General features: G+C 36.7%; 2 protein-coding genes across 4 annotated transcripts in view; one reads left to right on the forward strand and one right to left on the reverse strand.

The window, feature by feature from the left end:
- Positions 1-6,460, reverse strand: part of slc25a46 (solute carrier family 25 member 46) — a 7,126-nt gene extending 666 nt beyond the window's left edge. The window contains exons 1-8 of the mRNA XM_067406516.1: positions 5,996-6,460; positions 4,742-4,784; positions 4,568-4,625; positions 4,348-4,425; positions 2,786-2,886; positions 2,470-2,526; positions 2,104-2,161; positions 1-583 (exon numbers count right to left, since the gene is read on the reverse strand). The exon at positions 1-583 is cut by the window's left edge and continues 666 nt beyond it. Coding sequence (XP_067262617.1) covers positions 1-583; positions 2,104-2,161; positions 2,470-2,526; positions 2,786-2,886; positions 4,348-4,425; positions 4,568-4,625; positions 4,742-4,784; positions 5,996-6,248 — 1,231 coding nt within the window. The 5' untranslated portion in view covers positions 6,249-6,460. The remainder of the gene's footprint in view (positions 584-2,103; positions 2,162-2,469; positions 2,527-2,785; positions 2,887-4,347; positions 4,426-4,567; positions 4,626-4,741; positions 4,785-5,995) is intronic.
- A 2,785-nt stretch (positions 6,461-9,245) lies between these two features.
- Positions 9,246-25,000, forward strand: part of tmem150ab (transmembrane protein 150Ab) — a 34,016-nt gene continuing 18,261 nt past the window's right edge. Inside the window, exons 1-9 of one of the 3 annotated variants that reach the window (XR_010896978.1) lie at positions 9,246-9,339; positions 16,693-16,945; positions 17,127-17,174; positions 18,019-18,105; positions 18,240-18,307; positions 18,651-18,778; positions 18,878-19,055; positions 20,984-21,399; positions 24,088-25,000. The exon at positions 24,088-25,000 is cut by the window's right edge and continues 2,423 nt beyond it. Coding sequence is in view for 1 of the 3 variants with exons in the window: in XM_067407953.1 (XP_067264054.1) it covers positions 16,881-16,945; positions 17,127-17,174; positions 18,019-18,105; positions 18,240-18,307; positions 18,651-18,778; positions 18,878-19,055; positions 20,984-21,294 (885 nt within the window). In the remaining 2 variants the exon portion in view is untranslated. Of the gene's footprint in view, positions 9,340-16,692; positions 16,946-17,126; positions 17,175-18,018; positions 18,106-18,239; positions 18,308-18,650; positions 18,779-18,877; positions 19,056-20,983 lie in introns of all 3 variants that reach the window. The other 2 variants (XR_010896979.1, XM_067407953.1) reach the window with 2 other exon arrangements.

Genomic DNA, 25,000 nt, shown 5'->3' on the forward strand with positions numbered 1-25,000 from the left:
CATTTCGCAGAAGCGTCGAGTAGATCATCTTGGTGATCTGCAGCACTGTGGCATGAAGCGAGTACTGCACCACGATGGAGCCGAAGCCCTTGTAGAAGCCCATGGTGCCCTCCTCACGGCGGATGGCATTAATACAGTCCCTCATTCCTTCATATTGGGTGTTAATGGGCAACACTTCAAAACCCAGATCGGTGTTGTCGATGATAGTGCGCGTTCCCTGGATATGCAGCCTGTGCAACACCGTTTCCAAAGGAAACAACAGCACGTCTGCACACAGGCTGGCAGCAAAGCTGGCCATGAGCTCAGGGAAGTATGCATCCAGCATAGACTGGACCGTGTCTGCTCCCGAATCAGGGGACAAGTGCTTCGGTGAGCCATTATTCCGACGCCGCAGCAGATAAAGAACCAACCGCTGCACGCTGGAACTGATTAGATAGTGGAGGATGCCGTGGAGGACTGTGGGGAACACCAGGTTCCAGAGTGGAAGGAGACGCTTGCTGTGAGGCACTCCCATACCCATTACACGTCCCAGACCCTCTTTCACACAGTCCAGGATGCCGGGGTTGTCTCGGATTATTTCACTCTGGTGAAAATAATTGAAGTCGGGATGGGTGATATAACAACAACAACAACAACAACAACAACAACACCGCTTTTTTTTTATCAGATGTTTCACAAAATATAAATATATTTATGTATTTGCAAAAATTGATATATTTCAGATTATAATAAATGTATGCATTCACTTAATTTTTTTCCCCAATCAGAGAAACCACCATGACAACAAACAGCCATTGTTGATTCAAAATGTTTAAACTAAGTTTAGTTAGAAACTAGTTACAAATAATCAAAGCACACCGTTTTTCAGCAAACTATTAAATATTTAACTGTTAACACTATTGTTAAAACGTTTGGGGTCAGTAAGATGTTTTTTGTTAAGAAATTCATACTTTTATTCAGCAAGGATGCATTAAATTGATCAAAAGATATTCTATTTCAACTAAATGCTGTTCACAGTATCCATACAATATTAGGCAGCAAAACAGTTTTTACCATTGTTAACCATTAGAAATGTTTCTTGAGCCGCAAATCAGCATATTAGAATGATTTCTGAAGGATCATGTGACACTGAAGACTGGAGAAAATTCAGCTTTGCATTACAAGAATAAATAACATTTTAAAATATTATTCAAATAGAAAACAGTTAATAATATTTCACAATATTTCTGTGTTTCAGACTTGGTGAGCATAAGAGACTTATTCTTTCTTGCTGGCCCCAAACTTTTGAATGGTAGTTTACCAAAGCTTCCTAAAAAATAGAAATTGCTACGCAAAGACTTCCACGAAAATTTCTGAGAGACAACGCAAATAATCACCAAATAAAAGTTGATCGATTCATGCAAGCGGACAACTTTAACCAATTAATGGAAATGAATCGCTATCAGTCTTTATAGACGACTACCAAAATTAACTTGATTTCGACCTTTCAACCTCCAAATAGTTTGTAATGTTCACAATGGCACAATTCCAACAGCAAATTCCAAAAAGCTATAGTCAAAATGAAAACAAAACAAATGTGGTTATTGCATAGCAACTCATATTTTCCAATAATCATTAGATGTAAAACTGCAGCATCAGAAACTGACGCACTGAAGAGGTAGTTACCCAAAACTACTTTGCTCATTTACCACAAGATCAAATCAAACTGTGCTAATTAAAGCATCTAGCCTAATCTTAGTGCCTGAATAAGATGTTTTTCAAACGTGAAAGCACTTTATTCATTGTTGGAAAACATATTTGCAATATTTGATTTTTTTGAAATGTGATTTTTTAGTATTTATATAGAGCAAAAATTATTTTCATAATCAAAGTCTTGTTTTCCTGTACAATTTTCTTTCAAACAATACATATACATGAGAAGCAAAACTACACGTGATAAAATATATCTTGTGTTGTTCTACTGGCAGTTAGTTTCACTTGTTTTGAGCAGAAAATGTATTATTTTATTTCCTTTTTTTTTTTGCAAGAGCATGAAAAAGAGTCTAATTCAGTATGTTTGATAAAATCAATACAAGACAAAAATAGTGTGTTAAAATATATTACCTGTACAGTCTCTATGAGACTTGCTGAGTAAAACGGCATTGCAACCACATATGTCAAACTGGAAAAGAACACAATGATTTCACAAGATCAAAAGAATGCACAAAAAGAGATAAGGAGAAGATAGATAAATTTAAATGTCAAGCCTATGGAATTCCCTTTCCGTATTCTTTGTGGGACTTTGTTTTATAAAAAAAACTACCTGCATATTTCGCTTAGTCAGAAGCTTATTCAAATAGATCCCAGATATGGAAGAGTGAGGTAAAATTATGACTCAAAAGAAACAAGAGATAAACAACTTGCAGCTTAAAGCATTTTCCAAACAATACCAAAAATTGATTTCAAGTGAAATCACATAGCTTAACTTACCCTTTGAGTACTAAGTGTCCCACAACTTGTTTAGGGTTCCATTTGTGTGATAACTCCCTGTGAATGTACATGACACCATTAGACAGAACCTTCATTTACCACAATAATGGCAATGGAAACAACATGAGAACTGATCAAATTAATTCAAATCCTGAAAACGAGCCTTTATCAAAATATCCAAATCTAAATATAGAGGTCATTATTCCATTAACATTATTATAGGACATAGACTGCAAAACGAAATAAGCAGTGACTAATCTTTAGGAAGTCTTTATGGACACTTATCAGTGATGGCTTATACTGTATATTTCTATACCTTGGTAATGGGGTGCATTCGCTGATGATGCCCTCTGTTCCCAGCGTGACCCCCTGTACCACAAAAGTGCTGCCCATTCCTTTCCATAAAGCCTTTGGACCCTGTGAGTGTGTGTGTGTGTGTATAAGAGAGACACACACACACAGAGAGAGAGAGAGAAATATGGACAGAAGACAATAAATTATGGTATTAAACATTATATTTTTGTTAAGATTCTTTCAGGGGTTTTCTCATTTCCCAAAGTTTTGGAGGTGCATGTGGAATAAAACTGGATGCATTTGCATTTACTAGGGGTGTGACGAGACAGGTATCGAGATTGAGTTCACGAGGCGAGACAAGACAAGATTTTTACACACTATTTTTAAGAAATCCTCAATGGCGAAAATCATGACTAGAAAAAATATTCTGCAGGTGTATTTGAAATGTTTTAACTAATCATCTTGTAATGAATGTCATTTCAGTTCTACTTTCTGAGTATGAATTATCATATGCAGTAAAAGACAACAATACTCAAGTACTGTAAAAGATTTTGCCACTAACTCAACGGACTGGCTTCTCTTCTGTATGATTTCAGTCTCTTCAGACCTTACTGTACATGATTTATGAGCTTCTACAACTTTTGACCTCCTAACTGAACTCCTTTCCACAAACTAATCATAGAAATAAAAACAGTATAGATAAAAATGGTAACACTTTACAATAAGGTCTCATTTATTAACATTAATGTATTAACCAACATCAACTAACAATGAAAAATATATTTGCTACAGTATTTATTCATCTTTGTTTATGTTAGTTAATAAAAATAGTCATTCATTGTTAGTTCATGATAGTTCACAGTGCATTAACTAATGTTAACAAATGAACCCTTACTGTTTGTGCTTAATAAGATTAAGAGAAAACTGTTATTCATTTTTCATGTTATTCATTCAATAAGTGCAACCATCGCACTCTCTCAATATTCAAAGTTTTTTAAAAGGTTACAACTACACTGCCCAGCCTAAAATAGCTTTCATATTGAGAGATATTTGCATTCATCAGGGAGCCGCTTTCAAAATGCGGGGTACTGAAATCGCATTTGAATGCGCGCTTGCGTTTACTTTCACTTTTCGCACGTAACTCTGTAAATATGGAGCGGCAGCAACTGTTATTCAACTGAATTAAATGTTTTTTATTTAAATACAAAGCAAAACGACAGTGGAGGCGTAATGTAAACGTAGCGGTGGCATATTCTTTCCTAATCATCCTAAAACTCTGTCATGGCAACATCACGAGACTACTTTTCGCCTCGACGAGAAATCTCATCACATATTAGTCTCGCGAGATCTCGTGCCATGAGATCTCGTCACAACCCTAGCATTTACATTTCTACATTGCTTAAAAAGACAGTAAAGCTGTGTGTCATCATTATAGCAATGGTAGGATAAACATTGTGCCTGTATAATAGATAGGTCCAAGCACCAAGCCTTGAGGTACTCCAAGGGTACCCAAATTGCCCTGCTTTCAAACTAAAAGATGGTATTTCTGAGCAACAACACAACGACAAAGGTAAGATATATTACCTGAGTTTTGGTGACGTTGTACATCACGCTGATGGCAGTCAGTGGGGACAAGTGGTAACACCTGGCATGGTAATTCACCTGAAACAAAGTGAGAAATAAGAAAAAGAAGTAAATTTTAGCAACACATACATAGTTATGATACAAGCATCTAAAAAGCTTTCATGATATGGAGATTGTAGGATATGTGTGCTCAGCGTTGTTCTCCCTGGGTTCAACCTACCTGACACTGACGCCGAAACACGATGCAGGGATGGGCCAGGACATTTTCTGTGAAGAGGCTAATTCAAACCATACCAAAATGATTTTGAGTTTACTAACATTATTTCACATATCTGAATCTCACTGTACTTTCAATAGAACATTACTTTAAGTAGTGATTATTGGGTTTCATTACCTTGCAAGACCTATCCCGAAACCAGCAAATCTGTTCAGCTGCTCTGAAAAATATATTAAAGTTGACATTTTAAGAAAAAAAAAAAAAATGTTGAATTGACAAATATGCCTACATTTTAAAGGTCTCTGGATGAGCCATGTGTTTGCTTACACCTAGGAGTTCAAGGTAATAACACTTGGAGTGTTTATAAGAGTGATTAATTTTAAAGTGTCAGCTGCATTAGAAAAGTTCATGACCTGCTTAACAACACTTTGTATACAATTTTGACTTTGAAATTTGATATTTGTATATATTAAAATAAATATAGAGTAAAGCTCTAGATAATTTATCTCATATTAACTGCCGATTTACTGTTTATGTTGTACAATTCTGTGTAACGACCCCCTACAACAGACCATGAATAACCCCAAAAGCCCGATTATTTCCACAGTAATATTACGGACATGTTAAATATCACTGTAGTAATCCTTATATTTTCAATTCTACCAATGTTAATCATTCTTTCAATCTAAAAGACATTATTTTTTAGTATATGGAAGACAAAAATAGACCCCTTGAGTACATTGTTAAATTCTTTATTCATAAACAAATGTTTGCAAATAATATTCCATCTTATCCCCATTTCAAAAATTAATATCACTTCTCAAATCTCTTTGATATATAAATAACAAAAAATCCCTAAAATTTATAAAATATTATGAAGAAATGTTTAAAGAAAATACATATATTTAAAAACTTTCCCTATATATCAATGTCTGTATATTATTGTACCAATAATGATAGTGGCTGCATTCTTGTATCTTTGTCTAGTCTTCTTTTGATTTTCCTTTTTTTTTTTTTTTTTTTTTTTTTTTGTATGTGTATTTGTATGCAATTCCTTGACAATGTTCTTATGTTACTGAGCATTAATAATAAAATATTAATAATAATAATAATATAATAAAATCACTGTAGTAATCTGTATTATGCATTATGCCTGTCAAAAGGACGGTCATATTTGTTGCCTATCAAAAGGACGGAAATGACCATCTTTAAAGTACAAAGTGTTACATTATTCTCCTGATGGTACAGTCATGACAGTTCATTTAGTCAAACTGACCAGCAGGAGCTGTATGAACCTTATGATTGATTTGTCTTTTAAATGGAACTTCCCCAAACCAGAAGTGCCACCCATAATCTAAAACGCAGCAGGAAAAAGGTGGACTCTTTTCAATCTCACTTGCATGCACGATCATAAAGTGTACTCATTGTTACCGGACGGTGGAGCCGCTGACTGCGCTTCGTCCGCTGCTCCTGGTTGGGCAGGTGCCGCCTCAAACTGGGGTGTACGATCGCCAAAATGCAGGTTTCTGCTGCCAGGTATATCTGGAGGTGTGGTGACCCAGTGCTGGAGGTCAGAGCTGGAAGAATTATTGAATGACCTGCCCGAATACCCCCCGCTGAATGACGGATCCTCTCTGCCCCTGTAACCCAAACCCTCAAAGCTGTCAGGCCGACGAGAAGTCATGCTGGGATTAGCTAGGGAAACTACACTGAAATGACAAGATGTCTCAGTCTTCCTTCCTACGATGTATAACCTTTGGGATGTGATACGAGTTCATTGAAAATGATAGCAATCGAAAATGCGAGAATTAATTTCTGGTTGACCGAGGCTGAGAGCAATGCCAGTGCTTTAGCAAAACAACCCAACACCCGCTCGAGTGACTTTTGTCAGTTGACAGTTTACTTCCGGTTTGAATGTGGCCTTATGGGTTATGTAGTTTTTTTTTTTTGCATTTACAAGCGAAAACAAATTTCTAATTCTGTTGCGTAAATACCCAAGCCACGAAATCCAGAAACATGCAGATTAGATGCGATATAACGTATTTAATTCACAAGAGACAAGCTATTTTGTGAAATGACAGATAGACACACAGCAAAGATAACGAGAGGTTACTCACTGCAGAGCCATAACCTCCAGCTCCCCCTCTCTCGACCTACTGTGGGCATGATGAGTGGAGCTGCATCCCCCTACCCATAATCTCTTCTATGCTCTTCACCTATTAAACAGACTAAGCTCCACCCTTGAGCTCCAGAGAGGTGGAGGTGGAGGTCATTTTTAAGCACTACTTGAAGATAACATTCAACAGCAGACCTCTAGCAGACCTTTTTACGCCATACTGTGACGTGAAAGATGTGACAGAAAGTTTTGCATAGAAATATTGTGCAATCTATCAATATACGATTAGTATAAATATGGGCAAGAATAAAGAAATAAATGTAAAATTATAGCCCATATACAAAATTGAGTCTGTTTTGTATCTCAGCATTATCCTGATAATGCAATGTTTTGTAGTTTCTGGCTACGATACTTCGTTAATTCAGTGTTCAAACATATATGGCATGGTAGCAAATTAAAATACTTTAAGTTGAAGCAGAATAACAGAATTTGGTGACCTTTCAAACAGTTTTGTTACAGCCATTCTGTGTGAAATTATTGTCATTATTAGGATCATTATTAATCTGTGTATTAATGTAATTAACTAAATTAATAAAAATGGTATTGTTGTTATTATTATTAATATATTGTCATTGTATTAGCCTAATGTTGGTTATTCGATAAATAAATATTATTCTGAATTGCAAAACAAACGGAGGAAAAAAAACTTTCCTCCAGGCGCGCTCTCAATTATAACGTGCACGGGCGCAGGGTGTTCTCACGCGAATGTTTAATGAACAACACATGATGGAAACCAAGCGGCAACCTCCCCCCGTTTCTCTTGAAGCCAATATGGAAGTGATTTAAACTGCGATTCGTCGACTAGCCGCTAGGGACAGGCTCCAAAAGAGAGCAGAATCTCATTGATCCCCATGTTAAAATGCCCAACTTTACAGCAGAAAATAATCATGTTTACAGCCTGGTACAAATTGTGGTTTTGGTCTATATAGTTAATTTTGCCCTCCATGACAACTGTGAGGGGGATGAATTTTTTTAATCTCATCTGTTTAAATTATATTAAGACTTAAATTTCTGCATAATTAAGGGCGTGGCCACTTGAGTGACAGGTAGATTGGTGCTGCTGTCAACACTAGCTGTTTGTCTGCTGCTTTCACGTCACCTCAGCTCCACCCATGTCTCGCCTCTTTGCCCGTTTTATGTCAAGATGGCAACGGCCGGTTCTTCAGAAACCTACTGGTGAAGTCACGGACACTTCGTCCATATTTTTTTAGTCTATGATGGAAACACACGTAGTAGGGTACTCTGCAAACAACCTCTTTGCATTTAATCTGGACACGCAATTAAGCATTTATGAAATGAATAACCAGCATTTCTAAACAAAAGTTTCCCACAGATTTCACCTTTTTTTTGTCTTATATTTTATAATTAGATTATAATAACAGATTTTTCGCCGTTTGCGTATATCACGCAGCAACAGTGACAACCACGCAACAATATGATGGTCACAGAATCTGTAACACCGGTTATATATATACAATGGTTCCTTCTCTATGGTGCTTTCGCTTGATATATATATATGTCAAGCGAAAGCACCATAGAGAAGGAACCATTGCGTGCCACCGAGACATTTATTTCCCTCAATTGATGTATAAGACAATAAAAATCTATAAAACACCCCCAAATTCCTATAAAATCTGTATTTGCTTCTTAACTTAAAGTTTTTTTGCTCCGCGAACAGTTAATTTTTGAATTTGATGACACAGACGCAGGGCGTCGCAACGTTGTATCAGACCGCGCGCTCACGCAGCTCACTGAAAACACTCATGCTGAGTCTATACCAATATTTTTTAATTATATTTCTATAATTCGGTCTAAAACAGGTCCACACATGCTGATTCTCATTTTAAGAAAATTAATTTAAGTTAATTTAATTTAACACAATAAATATTTTGTACATTATCAGAACTTATATTGATAGTAGGCCTGTTCAGAGCTTCAAAAGCAAGTGCTACCTATGTTTTTAAAATCTTCATATTTTTTATTTAACAAACATTACATATTATGTGGCCATTCTTTTTGAAAGCTGCTCACATGTAGCCTAATTTACAATAAAATCTTTGTTATATTTTAAATTATATTTTCCCATTTTCTTGTATTGTCAATATTGTATAGATCTGTCATGGTCACGAGACACACGAGAGCCAATGCCATTTAACAAAGCTGACGTATCAGCTTGGCCAAGCTGGTGATGCTGAGACCCTGGTTGAACTGGTAATTAGCTGGTGGAGACCCGGTCAAGTTGGTCAAGTTGGCCATTAGCTGGTCGTTATCTGGTCCAAGCTGATGGACCAGCTAATGACCAGCTAATGACCAGCTTAAACCAGCTACCAGTTTGAGTTGTTGTTGTTTTTCCAGTGGGGAACGTGTGTGTGTGTGTGTATTTTTTATTCAAAGTCTAATTTTAACTTATTAAAGGGAACAAGATGGACACTATTTTGTAAATTACTGCCAAGAATATACGCAATGTATCACATTTAACCCCACAAAAATACCGTATCTGTGCAGTGCAAAGGGAGAAAGGAGGGCGCCCTCTGTTGATGAAGACTGCAGCTTGAAATGCAGCAGAAGCAGCATCCGTTCAGGAGCCGCGGGGCCTGCGGTAGGATTACGCTTTTACACTTCAAAACAAAATATTTCAGTAATGACACACTAATGTATGGTAGTTCAGATGCTGTAGAAACACATATGCTATGTGTGCAGGTATTTAAATACGCAGAGAAGGAAATCTTTGCCGTTTTATAAAGTTGTTTACTTGCAATAGCATCTGCTGGATAGCTTGCAAGCTACACGATGTTGAGTTTTATCTTTAAAATTTGTTGCTTTAATTATTATTTACTGTCATTTCGTTCAGTTATTCTGTAACCACAGTTATAATTGTAAACATTTATCTGGTCAGTTTTGTCGTTCTGTATTTGCTAATGTGACATTGAGGCTGATCTGGGCTGAAGAGGACATTATTAGTACGGTTGTGTCAGGTTGTTGATCTGACTTGTGCTTCAGAGGATCTTTCATCTCTCAGATTAACCGATTACAAAACTACCTGACGTATTTGGTAGACGCACAATAACCGTATTTACATTGAGAAGGACTGGATCATAATATTGAATTCATTATATGAAGTCAGTGTAACTTAAATAAGAGCTCACCCACAATGATCATAATTTACATTATATAGTTTAACTATTTGTTAATATTACTGCGAATTTTTGGCTTTACACTATACACATTTAAAGCAAATGTTATGTGGGATTTACATTGTACTTCAAGAGAGTTGTCCTTTGTACTAAAATATATCAAGTCGATGGCAGCCTTCAGTGTAATACTTAAAGGTGCAATATGTAAGAATTTTGTAGTAAAATTTCCAAAAACCACTAGGCCAGTGTTATATATTTTGTTCACCTGAGCACTTGCAATATCCCAAATGTTTCCAACTATTTGTAAATCGTAAAATAAAATTTCAATTTTAACCAAGGCTCCGGGAGCTGTGAGGAGTCGCCTGTCAATTGCGTCATACCCGCGTTACCCTCGGTTTCCGGTTTTATTTTGTAGAAACCATGGAAACACTAAAGACGCTTTAATATTTACATGTTTTAATAGGCAAGGAAACAACTGTTTTGATATATTTCTAGACAGAAAAACTAATTATTGTTATATAGCTCAACACGCTTATGCTGCGTTCACACCGAACGTGTCTGGGGCGTCAAATTCGCGCCAGACGCGTCTAGTTGGACGCTTGAACATTTTGAACACACTTTGTTTAGACGCGCGAATTGAGCGAATTTTACGCGCGTCTGAAGCATCTGACTTCAAAATGTTCAAGCGTCCAACTACCCAGCTAACACACGACGTAACAGTTACGTAATGTATTCGTACTTTTTGGTAATGTCATGACTTACTAACTGACAACGTAACTACGACGTCGCATGCCAGTAATTTCATTACCTTCAGATTACCATCTCACAACGTCGTCAGTACGTTCTCCTAACGTTATAAGATTACCAAGAACGTTCCAGATACGTCCTCTATTCGTAATATATTGGTAATTCCATGACTTACTAGTAACGTAACTACAACGTTGTATGCCCGTAATAATATTACCATCACATTACCATATCACAACGTCGTCAGTACGTTCTCCTAACGTTACAAGATTACCAAGGACGTTCCAGATACGTCCTCTATACGTAATATAATGGTCATTCCATGACTTACTGGCAACGTAACAGCAACGTCATGTGCTCGTAATTTCATTACCATCATTTACACATTCTTTATATGTTATTATTACCAGAATTTGCAATATAAAACGTGTAATTAAATGTCAGACACAAGACTGAAATGTCCCCTTAAGAAAAAAAATGTTTCTTTTCACCAAATCAGAGTATGGATGACTGCTTTTTATATATAGTGACGTGACATACAGCGCGCGCCTCCACAAATGTAGTGCCCACAGTATGTTGATAAGCAGGGGTGCACATAAGAGGTACGCAGGTACGCATGCGCGGTAAAAATAAACTATGCGTACCAGAAAACATGGAGGGAAGCGCTTTTGAGTACCGGTTCACATGGATACGTTTACTTATTGGAGTAGGATTTTTCTCCATCTCTGGTAAGATAGCAATCATCATAATATGTGTGTTCTTTAATTATTAGGTGTGCAACGGATCGCAGTTAATCCGTGATCCATACGGATAAGGTCCAACGGTTCGGCACGCATGTGATTCGCGAATTAACTGCTATATTTAACCATCATAGAGTGAAAGATTGTAATTTGGACGTGTTTTGTCTCGCCAATTAACACATTCAAACGACTTTAAAAGCGGAAGAAGAGGAAAAATTCGGGACTCGCGAACTGTGCGCACAGCCCCCCGAAATGCATGCATGATGAGAGTCAGACAGCGCTCGAACACCGAATTAATTCCGCTTTCGCGTTTACTTGCGCTTGAAAGGAAACATACACACAAAATTATGTCAAAATACCTGTCTCGGCAAGTATTCTCTCGGTTATGTCATAAGTGAAGTGTTGAGAAAGAAACCGGATGTGTGTCAGTTATTTGGTCCGTGCTTTCCTTCTTAAAGTGGCAGACGCGTCTGGCGCGAATTTGCGTCATGGGAGGGGCTTTCATCTCTTTCTGCACAGATCCTCTGAATAAACACATAATCTCGTCAGTTGGAAACCTGTAACGGCTATTTAACACGGTTATGCCGGCCGACTTTTGCTAGCTAGAAGGTGGGCTAGTATCAACGGCTAAAATCATGCAAAAAGTTTTACAACTAACCAGATTGTCCGATTTCTTCGCTTATTCTCTTCCAGGCAAGGTCCTTTTTATTCCTGTCTCGATAAAAAATATAATGACACTGATCATAGAGCTCAGGGTGGCCACACACAGCGACATCTTTGTTCTCTTCTCCACCACTGATTACATCACGTTACTACCAAAGCAGAGTCCCTGATTGGTTAATGCGCCGCGAATTTACGCCAAAGTTCAGATTTTTCAACTCGGGCGTTTGGGCGTCAGACGCTCAATTCGCGCGTCAGCCGCGTGAATGCTCAATTCGCGCCGCGCCATTCGCGCGTCAACGGCCGATTCGCGCCGCGCTAGATGCTTGATTCGCGCCACAGGACACCTAGACGCGCGTTTACGTTGACTTAACATGTAAATCAGACGCCTCAGACGCCCCAAACGCGTTCGGTGTGAACGCAGCATTAGTCTTATTGTTTAAATGTAATTTTCTTTATTTATTTATTTTTTTTTTTGTTTTTTTTTTTGCAAGAACCATGCTTTACCATGCCTCAGAGAAAAACACTATTTTGTCAAGCAGCTAACATAGCATAATCAGATGCAGCTTTATTTTTATTAAAAGTAATACATAATTTTCTCCATCATACAATACGTTTTAAAATTAATTGCATTAGACTTGTGGCGATATTCGGTAATGCGATAAATCGCGATAATGAATATGCACGATATTGTAATCGTCGGCACTTCAGAATACCGTAAATAATAATTTATTACCAATTATTAATTTTTTATAAGGCAATTAAAAATACTTTACCCATCAGTCATATAAAATGCACAACACCGCTGTATTCTGCATCAAAAGGACACACGCTCAGATGTAAACAATCCCAACGTACACGAGAAGCACATGGCGGAACCAGTGAAGGAGACGAGCTGAATGAAAGTGCGCTTTCACTCTCTGACAGCAGAGGGCGCTGATGGAACAGCAGCGTGCAGCGGTTACCACGGAAACCGTGCAAACAAAGTAACTGCGCTAGTGAAGTTTTTAAAATGCTTCAAACAGCCATTCATTTTTTTGTAATCTTAGTGTTGTTCATCACAACACCAAATACTGAATACTTAAAAAAAAAAACTAAACATTTTTATATTTTAATCTGGACTACAACATGCCCTAATGATTAGAAATGTTCTGATTATTTGTTATTGTTCAGTAAAACTTTGAAAACATACAGCTTCATTAGTTAACATGTTAATTCATTATCACTAAACTGACAATAAAAATACTTATAAAGTATTAATTGTTATTGATTAATGTTAATTTCTTAGTTACTATTTAATAACATTACTAAAATCAAAATAACATAATGGGATTTATTTATTTATTTATTTATTTTCAAACTATAATTCTTACCCATAAATGCCCCAACATTGCCTATCAAACTGAAGAGGCAACTCTCTGGTGGATAGCAACCACATTTACTGTCAAAAGAGCAGAAAATCAGATATTGGACAACACTTTCATGAGAAGTTGGTGCAAAACAGTACTACTAAGGAGGCATGTTGAAAATGTAGTCATTTTGTGGTATTCCAGATAAATTCAAAGTAATTTTTACCTAATGAGGGGGATGTCTTGAAGAGTGCAGCAGGTCTTTGGGAAGCCCCTCTTAGCCGTTTCCTCTGTACATGTCAAATTGTATGACCTATTATACAAGGAACCAAACATGAAAGTCCATCAGCAGAGGGCGCTGATGGAACAGCAGCGTGCAGCGGTTACCACGGAAACCGTGCAAACAAAGTAACTGCGCTAGTGAAGTTTTTAAAATGCTTCAAACAGCCATTCATTTTTTTGTAATCTTAGTGTTGTTCATCACAACACCAAATACTGAATACTTAAAAAAAAAACTAAACATTTTTATATTTTAATCTGGACTACAACATGCCCTAATGATTAGAAATGTTCTGATTATTTGTTATTGTTCAGTAAAACTTTGAAAACATACAGCTTCATTAGTTAACATGTTAATTCATTATCACTAAACTGACAATAAAAATACTTATAAAGTATTAATTGTTATTGATTAATGTTAATTTCTTAGTTACTATTTAATAACATTACTAAAATCAAAATAACATAATGGGATACCTGAGATAATATACAACCTGAGATAAAACTAACAATGATCAGTTGTGTTTCTAAACTAACATTAACAAAAAATAACACTTTCTGTAACAAATGTAGCTATTGCTCAATCTTAGTTAAAAGTACAATATGTAAAATTTTTGCAGTAAAATATCCAAAAACCACTAGGCTAGTGTTATATATTTTGTCCAGCTGATTACTAACAATATCTCTAATGTTTTCAACTACTTGTAAATCATGAGAAAATTCCCATTCTAAACTGTGACACGGGGCAGTGCAGTCACCTGTCAATGATGTCAGTTACCCTTTGTTACTGCCTTTACTGATGTAAAAAACCACATGACAACAGTGTCGTGGACAATAGTGTCTAGCGTCCAGCAAACCACCAGCTTGCTTCAAGTTCCTTATTTACTTCTTGCACGTTTTATGGTGGATTGTGTTACTTATTTATGGAACATAATTACTGTTTACCATCTGCCGCTGGTTCTGTCGTCAAGGACAGCTCCCGTAAACTCATGACCGGAAAAGCGGAAGCGGCGCCGGCGACTGTGTCATAATAAAAGTCCCGCTGCTCGTGAGGTGTGTGTTGATCAATCGCTCCAGCTCCTCGTTCAGGTCCCGCAACACTCGGTCCTGCTCTGCTTCATGGTTCTTCCAGACTCCAATCCCTATTCTTTTGCACCGTCCGTTGAGATTGAGACCACATGTCCCAAGTTTCCGCTCTAAAACTTGGCGTCATCAAACTACGCCTTTGTTTTGAATAGGCTTCTAGCGACCGCTAGCAGAAAAAAATATCACAAATTGTACCTTTTAATGCATTAAATAGAGTAAAGTGTTATCTGTTGTTCTTTATAGCCTAATACTTTTGCATTTTAATCTGTTTGAAAATTTCAGTCAGAGTTGTTTTTGTTTTATTACAAAAAGAGTTCTTTAACCTGTTAAACTATGACAAAAATGGTTTTGCAACTTATTTTAATATCGTGATAATACCGTATACCGTAGGGGTGCAACGGATCAAAAAACTCACGGTTCGGATCGTTTCTCGGATCAGAGTCACGGATCGGATCATTTTTCGGATCAGCAAAAAAAAAGACAAGACAAATAAACATAAGTTTTGTCTTTTTGTTTATTAACACTTTTAAATTATTAAATTAAAATATATAAAAAAATATATAAAATGTGATGAAGTGGGCGGTTATCGTCACATAGCTCTCCGTTCCCCTGGACGTCCACCCGTCTGTCGTGAGCGCAACAGAGGATGCTCGGGATAGTTCATCCACAACTTTTTTCTTCTCCTGCTCATAAAGATCTGGCACAATCTTTTCGCTGAAGTGGGTGCGCGACGGGATGTTGTAACGTGGCTTAAGCACTTTCAGCATGTGTTTAAAGCCCTCGTTTTGCACAACCGAATATGGCCTCATGTCTGCACCTATAAACACACCGATAGCGTTTGTGATGGCTTTAGCCCGGTCTGATTGTGCAACAAGGGGCTGCTTAAATGCCGCGGTGATAAGCGGTTGTTGAGCAGCCTTCGTTTTCACTCCTGTCAGTGAAACACCGGTGTGATGTCGCTTCAAATGCGTGGCCATGCTTGATGTGTTTCCACTGTGATATGGCTTTCTTGTGCCACAGTGCCTACACACTGTCATGGTTTTATCCACTAACCTCTTTCCTTCATCATTATATTTGACAGGGAAGCCAAAATGCTCCCATACAGGGGATTTAAATGACGCGGGGCATTCAAGCTCCTCCGTTCCTCCGCTCGCCATGACCACGCTGTGTGTGGACTGAATATGCGCACAACTTTTTTTTTCATAAATCAATCCGCGGATCACGTGTGTGCCGAACCGAAGATATTGATCCGAACGGATCAATGATGATCCGTTGCACCACTAGTATACCGTGATAAAAGCTTAATCAATTAATCGCAACATGAAAATTTGATACCGTCACATGCCTAAATTGCATGCCATTTTTCAACACAAGCCATCCAGCATTTAATATGATATTCTAAACTCGACCTAGCTTACTGCAGTGTGCAAAAGTGTTTCACAACAGCCACTGAGCGAACGCACAGAGTAATGTTATAACATCATTTTCAACACACTCAAATGTATCTAATATGATAAACAGAGCTGTGTTACCTCATACTCATGACCAGAAAAGCGGAAGCGGCGCCAGCGTCTGTGTCATAATAAAAGTTCTGCTGCTCATGAGGCATGTGTTTTCGCTCCAGCGGCCTCGTTCAGCTCCCACAACACTCGGTCCTGCTCTGCTTCATACTACAGTAACATTAATAATCAAATCCATGAACATGATTAAGAGACGTCTAGCGGACAGAAAATATTACATATTGCACCTTTAATAAAATAATGTGCATTACATATTTTCGAGATTAATAAGTCATACATTTTTATTTAGTAACTATTATGCAAACATGCAGTGTCACTACTGTCGTTTGTTTGTAATTGCATATGAAGAGTGTCTCAATTCAACTGACCCTACATAACTGTATTTCAGTAATATTGTATCTTTGTGTTGTGTAATCTTTGCGAACATCTTTTATTAGTGTCTTTTGTTGGTTGTTGGCAATCGGCGAGCCTCCAGATGTAGTTGAAGGAGAATCACGTTGCCCCCCACTGGTCCACATACCCCCACACTGCATGGCTTCACTTGCTGGTGTCTCACACCGTGTCTCCATAAGCCCCGTCCTGCACACCCTCATGCTGGGGTCTAAGGCCTCTCACAGACTGACCAATGACTGCCTGGATCGTTCTGCCTGTCAGCCTGTCTGCCTTCTCCATCACAGGGATATGGATTGTGTGAGTGTGAAGGAGAAATAATTATTAATATATCATTTATATAATTAATTACTAATATATTATGAAATTAAATCACAGTAAATGTACCTCTCTACTGTTTATTTGTTTAAGTAATATACTATACATTCAGAAAAGTCATGTACTTATTATAAATAATCTTTTTTTTTTTTTTTTTCTCCAGTTACGCCATGGCAGTAATGAACCACCATGTCTGTCCTGTTGAGAACTGGTAAGTTAACCCTATAAAACCTTGTGTATCTCTATGTAAATTATCAACATGTTTGAAACTTTGCTGAAATACCTGTTGTCCACAATCTACTATACATCTATCTACTACATGCCTTATGTCATCTGATTGATAGTTCATACTTTTTTAGCAAGTAATTGTAAAAACATCCCCCTTGAGGTCATGGGGATTTTTCTTTGATATCTTTACTGATTTTGACAAAATATAAACGTAAGAATAAATTTTATATTGTTAGTACTATTTCAATATGAACGCTTACTGGTGTAAGGAAAGGTATGTTTATTTAATCATATATACATCATTTAAAAAAAAATCATGTTAAAATGTGAGTATCAAAAATATGATACATCCGGCATTTGGTTATCATCTTACAAAGACATTATTGGGAGATGCACTGTAGAATGTAAACTGGTATTTATATGCTTTTTATGTCAGTAGTCTGCTGTACTGTTATAAAGATCTAATTGATTTACATTACAAGCTATCTGAATTTCATACGTTACTTTTTGGCCATATAAATGTCTTTTTTTTCTTTCTTTTTTTTTTTTTTGCTCAGTTTGAGGTGTTTTTTTCCCTCCTTAAAAAGAGCTCCATATTCTCCTATGTCATATTATATGAGCAATTAAAGCCTGATGTATCAAATATGAAACTCAAAATAAAAAACACCACACATATGCAAAACCGTTTTTTGAGGATTTTGTTTAAACTTTTAGCCAACCGTTTAAAAAAAAAAACTCTTTTTGCAAACAATATGTCAGGATTTGCAGGGTTAAATCCCAAATCTAAAAAAACTTTAAACTTTCATGTTTGGTTCCTTGTATAATAGGTCATACAATTTGACATGTACAGAGGAAACGGCTAAGAGGGGCTTCCCAAAGACCTGCTGCACTCTTCAAGACATCCCCCTCATTAGGTAAAAATTACTTTGAATTTATCTGGAATACCACAAAATGACTACATTTTCAACATGCCTCCTTAGTAGTACTGTTTTGCACCAACTTCTCATGAAAGTGTTGTCCAATATCTGATTTTCTGCTCTTTTGACAGTAAATGTGGTTGCTATCCACCAGAGAGTTGCCTCTTCAGTTTGATAGGCAATGTTGGGGCATTTATGGGTAAGAATTATAGTTTGAAAATAAATAAATAAATAAATAATAAATCCGAAATTTTGTTGATTTCCTAATCTGGGCCTGTATTACAGAAACATATAATTCAGAATCCTATCCTATCTGTTTAATAACCATAATTTCACTTAAAAATTTTTTTTAAATTTTCACTTAAATAACTTTTTCAAGTCTTAAGTAAAAAGAAAATATTTTTCTGTAATGCAGCTCCTGTTCTTTAAATGTTTGATATTGACAAATGTGATTTGTCAATATCACTTCTATTTGTCTTAGAAATACACTTCTGTCAAAGGCAACAAATTATTATAATAATGTTTGTGATTTGTCCCTGCAGTGGTTATGGTGTGCATGCTGCGTTATGCTCAAGTGATTGAACATAGCCATCATTGCTGGACCAACACAAGTTCTTTGGTGTCCGGCTGCATTAATGCCCTAGGTTTAGTCATGGTCGGCAACTTTCAGGTGAACAGATGATAATATACTCACAACTCACAACTACATACAAATCTAAATAAACTTGCATTCATATCACCCTTTCCATTTTTTTCCCCCCTCCCTCAGGTTGATCATGCCAAGACGCTTCATTATGTGGGAGCTGGTGTAGCTTTCCCTGCCGGCTTGTTGTTTGTGTGTCTGCAGTGCGTTTTGACGTATCGTATAGCAGAGACAGCGCTGGACTACTGGATGGCTCATGTGCGTGTGGCTCTCTCAGCTGGAGCTCTGATATCGCTTGTCCTCAGTATCCTTACCAGGAGTTCATGAGTCATAATCTGAAACATGAAAATCAAATTTGGGTGAGTACATTTGAACATCAAGTGAACAGCCTAAAACACGGTGGCTTATTGGATTTTCAGTGGATTTATTTTCATTTTCAATGGAAGATAAAAGATACAATGTCCAGTAAATAAGTTTATTAGTAGGGTTTTCACAATATTTTCACAAATCTTTCAGTAGTCTGTAGCAATGTTAGCGAATTTTCAAGAGTTGCAGTACCAGTTTCAATACTAAAGCAAAAACTTTTAAATGCTTTATTGAAAAAGTAAACTATTAATGTGCAAATGAATAGTTAATTCAATTAATTAATAGTTTTTCAAGTAAATATTTAAGTAAACAGTCTGAAACTAAATAAACAAACAGTAGAACAAAGAACAAAATAAACACCCTAAAAGTTTTTCCAAGTATTTTCCAACAAACAATCCATAATAAAATAAAAAATAAAATAAAACTAGTACAAGAAAGAAAAAAGTAAACAGTGTTTGAAGTTTGTGTTTTTCAAGTAAACAGTCTGCAATAAAATAGATCAATTGATTTAAATAAAACAATAGAACAAAGAAAATAAAACCATGCTTTGCAAGGTTCGTGTATCTAGAGAAGTAGACATTGAGTAATCGTTGAGAAATGTAAACAAAATCTCAAAGCTCAAAGACATGCCTCCTTCAAAACACTTAAACACACACAGCTGAGTCTGCAAGGCATCCCGAGATGAGAGAGGGCATTAAATTACCTTCATATCTCAAAGCACATAACATTAAAATAATAATGAATGTAAACAGCTCACAGAGCTCTAGTTGTACCACCTAACTGCTGCATATTCATTCCGGTGTTGATAGTGTTGACATAAAAACGTATAAATATGAGTCTGAGGATGTGAACAGTAAAGAACAGTCACAGGTTTCCGTCTTGTAATTGCGGTTACGATATGAACGCAGCATAAGCTCATTGTTTTGGTTCAGGAGGAACTGTAAAAGGTGGCTGATATTTGTTTGTGGCGCTCGGTGACTGTGTGTCTACAACTCTGCATAGCCTCATGGAACATGCTGATGATGTTTGATGTCTGCTCGATCAGGGTGTGTGGAGGTATGGAAATACATACGTTGACAGGCAGGTAGGACATTGTCCTGAGACTGCCATATAAGATATACATGTTTTAATATTTAGGCCACTTCTGTTATTGATTGCTATCAAGATGTGAAGAGAGTTTCAACCAGTATAACAAAAAATGTTTGTAAAAAATGCCTACCCTACCTTTAAACAGCATGTGGTAAAGGCAGAAAATAGCCACTTTCACACATTAAAGGGTTAGTTCACCCAAAAATGAAAATTTTGTCATTAACCAAAATACCTGTAAACTCTGATGTCTATCATCAGAATTTTTTTATCTGAGTGTCAGGCGTAAGGGGATGGTCACACATGATCTGTAAACTGTAATTTAATAGTAAGTGTGAATGTGTGAAAGGCTCTGATAACAAGTTTTCAGCCTATAGGTGATTTCTGAAAATAGCAGCAATTTCAATGACATAGTCCTGTGAAAACATGTATTTCAAATTAATTTTCTCACACTTCATTGTTCATAATGACACATTAATTTATTAAATTCATATTAATACACTAACCATACAAAAAAACTTAAATTACAATTTAACAAAGCTGACGTAGCCTTGTAGTAAAACACACTTTTGAAATCTGTCATATCACAGTTATAAAGTTGATTCTATTTCCTTAAGCTAAATTGTATGCCACTACTATTCCCAACACGTCGGAAATTTCACGAGTTGCAATACCCCAGAAGTATTTTCGATATCTTGAGTCAGATCTTTGTTTTATAATGATGTTTTTAATCCTGAAGGTTACTGTGCCCATTCCTTAACATCATACTTCCTATTCAAGGTGGTATCTTCTTCGTCCATGAGAGTTTTGTATTGCAGCACGCCGCAGCCATCTGTGAATGGGTCTTCACGGTGCTGGTCCTGGTGTACTACGGCACCTTCACCTATGAGTTTGGCACTGTCAACAGTGACACCATCATGGCAGCCTTAATGAAACGCAGTCAGCATCACCATCCGGGGTCATCGGTCATCATGGGGGGTATCGGAAAGGGTGTTGCAATGGGATGTGGTGCCCGCAGTCTAAAATCACCTGGTGGCAGCAGCACTTCCACACACCTCAACTGTACACCAGAAAGCATCGCCATGCTTTAGGGGTTAACCGCTATGATATTCTCTCAGACCTCAGTGTATAGACTCAGAACTCTTCTTCTGGATCACGGATTTGTGAAAAACTGGTGCAAGCAATACAGAATTACAGTAAGTTTACAGACTTGCTGATTATAATCCAACAGTAATGACCAGTTGGTCATAACTAAGGTATTTTGCATGATATTTTGCATTCATTTTTAAAATGACTCAAAGTACAGCCCCAGTAACCAGCAAAGGCAATTCCTTCCCATGATTCATGGGGCCTCTGATAGAAATGTTTCAATTCACTCTGTTAAAACTGCAATAACTCATCTCTAAAGGTGCATTCACACTGACAGCGATTAAATTGTTTAGGGTCAACAAGTTGACTGTTGGTGGCTAGTAGTATTTCTGCATCAGGAAATCTTATGGAGTGCTGCAGGGATGACATTTTTTTTTGTAGGCCAGAACATGGACACGAGTTAGCATTTTAGCTCTTCCGGTTCCAGTGTCCTGAAATTCAATTGGGTTTTTGCTTAAATTCCTGAAAAAGGGTCTGTGGTTAACTCAAGATACTTTCATGTTTTCCCCATGTGATTTTTATTTTTTATTTTTATAAAGCTTTTACTTGTCTTGAAAAAGGCAGTTGCTAATAGGTGAGTAAATGACAGTACAGAGGTTGTCGGAGAGATTATACATCATCACACTGAACAGGGACAACTTATACTCACTAGGCCGCTTTTTCAGCCTCATGTTTGTAATTACGCTCTTGCAAACTATTCTAAATCCAAATTATCCAAATTATTTTTATGAAGACTTTGTCTAAAGTTGTCGTAAGCTTAGTGATGGTAATTTTGAATGTTAAGTCATGACCGTGGTGTAGTTTGTTTTGTTTAGCTTTTTACTTCTGCTTTTAGCTTTTTATTTAGGTTTCAAAGTTCATAAAAGTTATTCATTATTTTTGTTGGACACAGTTTATTTTCTGCAATACTCGAAAAGCCAATGGAAAAATTATATTGGGTTTTTATGGAGGGAACCAGGGTGATGCTAACTACTTCAAAAATATGCCATCACTGCAGCGCTCTATTGGTAGCCGGTGCATTGTATCTCTGCTTTTGCATGAAGTTACGAAAAACTAATGCAATTTGTCGCAACTGTCTCTGACGCTCATGTCGCCCTAAATCTCTCATTGAAAATCATTGACTTCGGTCACTTTGTCTTTGTCAGTGTTAATCTGTTACAGAACTGCCAGCAATACCAAGACACTCGTCTACTCGAAGAAGATAATTGGCTAAACTCATAAAACCTTTCGTAACCCGTTTAATCTGTAGAAACTGTGATTACACAACAGGTCAAGCCATCACTGTAGCAGTGGAGATGTTAAGTCAGTCGCACCAGCCATTGCTGTCAATAGTTGGGTTACAATGAGGTTTAGGAACTTCAGTCTTCAGTTTATGTATTCATTCCAAGTGCTCACAGCTTTGTTTGATCTGTGGCACGGTATTGGCATGACATCATGTGCTGTGGACCTTCTGTCCTACAGTTCTGGATACATTGTGGCTGTATTGAATAAGATTTATGTCCATCTCTGTGCAACCTTTCAAACATTTTGGTGCTTTTGCCAAGTTTTTTCATCACTTGATCCAAAGACTGCCTACATTGATCAATCCCAGGAATCTTGCAAACAAATTCTTAATACTTCAGGATCACAAGAAACAAGACTTTGTCTATAATTCTGTTTTTATTTTAAGCACAGTCGTTTTTAGATTTATATTTCACTTATAGAAATATAAGGCAATATTAATCAGTTTTCCAAGAGATTCATTTTGCTCTTGATCCCTTTTATGGATCCTTTTATGGAAACTATGCTTCTGTATGGTTAATTGAAAATACCATAATTCATTGCTTTTGCGAACAAACGCAAAGTTTCTTAGAGGAAACCAATACATTTGCAAGATAATGTAAAAGGTTTGTGGGGGGATGCATTGCGTTCTAACAAGAAACTTTGCATTCACTCACAACCCTTTTGTGTTCTCTTTCAGATGTTTTGCATTTGTTCAAAAAACTGGTGAAAACAAATGCGAGGTTTCTCAGGGAAATGCAATACTTTTGCAAGAGAATGCAAGTTTTGCAAGCAAACACAAAGTTTCTCTGGGAAACACATTTTTTTATTCTCCCGAGAAACTTTGCATTTGCTCGCATTCGCAAAAGCATTGAAATAAGCTTTTTTTTTGTTTTGTTTTTTTCCCTCCATCGCCAGTTTCTCAGGTAAACACAAAACTTTTGCGAGAGAATGCATTGCATTCCGTCTAGAATCTTTGCATTCCCTCACAAAACTTAACTGGATCTGGTGATGGAGGGGAAAAAAAGTGCTTTTGCAAGCAAATGCAGTTTCTCCTGGAAACACAATTTTGCAAGAGAACACAAACCTTTTGCGAGCAAACCCAACATTTCTAAGGAGAATGCAAAAGTTTTTGTGTTCCTGAGAAGCTTTGCCTCTGTTCGCAAAAAAAATTGCATTCACTTGTAGAAGTATTGCAAGCTAAGTTTATGTGGGAAATTAAATTTTTCTTCCCATCTCATATTTTTTCCATCACTTTGTCCTCTTAGGGAATCAACAGAACATTTTGGACTTGAGAAATATATCCATTTCAAAACAGGAAATGCTTTTGCTACAGAAAATGCAGGCATGCTCTTATATCTGCATTTGAGATGAATGTTTAGATTGCGAAGCAAACTATTGGTGGATATTTGGTGCTGTTGACTGCTGGTGTGCGTCTCTCAGCAGTCAAACTATATTATTTTTTCTCTTTTCAGGTGGATTTGGAGATAGTTTTGTGTAATAATGAAGACATTATTTCTCCAACATGCCTAGTTCCTGTCACTTTGATATTAATCTAGCATCAAGACAGAATCGGAGGTCTTATCCAGTTTTTTTTAGTGTATTGTTTTAAAATATTACTATTTGTAAATTATGTGCATTTGTTACGCAGAGCTGCTTGTAAGAGAATGCCTTTAGCTGAGCATAATATTGCATAGAATATCAGTACTGCGATTGAGAGTGGGGTCTAGTCAGTAATTATGAAATGAAGAAAGCTTCCTAATCAGCATCACACCATTGTCAAAGGGTTAGTTCACCCAAAAATGAAAATAATGTCATTAATTACTCACCCTCATGTCGTTCTACACACATAAGACCTTCGTTCATATTTAGAACACAAATTAAGATATTGTTGGTGATGGCTCAGTGAGGCCTCCATTACCAGCAATGTTACTGCACCTCTCAAGATCCATAAAGGTACTAAAAAGATATTTGAAACCATTCATGTGAGTTCAGTGGTTCTAAATATTATTAAGCGACAAGAATACTTTTTTTGACATTATTTTCATTTTTGGGTGAACTAACCCTTTAACACATGAGTATACATCATTTTGTAATATGTAGAATACTTCAAAAGAAATTCTTACAATGTATTGGAAATGATGTAGTGCACTAAAGGGGAAACCTGAGTAGTATTATTTTTTTTTTTATTTAGTGGACCCGAAATGTGAAATCCTCCATAATAAGCTGTATTTTGACTACACAGTATTTTTAGTTTTTAGATACTGCTCATTTGAAAGCAATGCGATATATTGAGAATTATTATAAAAACCAATGATAGTTGGTTGTGTTGTATCTGTTTGTTTATAATTTATATGTTGTAATGCCAGACAATGAAACAATGCAATA

Source organism: Chanodichthys erythropterus, chromosome 13 (assembly GCF_024489055.1).
Source record: "Chanodichthys erythropterus isolate Z2021 chromosome 13, ASM2448905v1, whole genome shotgun sequence".
In the NCBI taxonomy this organism is placed as follows: Eukaryota; Metazoa; Chordata; class Actinopteri; order Cypriniformes; family Xenocyprididae; genus Chanodichthys; species Chanodichthys erythropterus.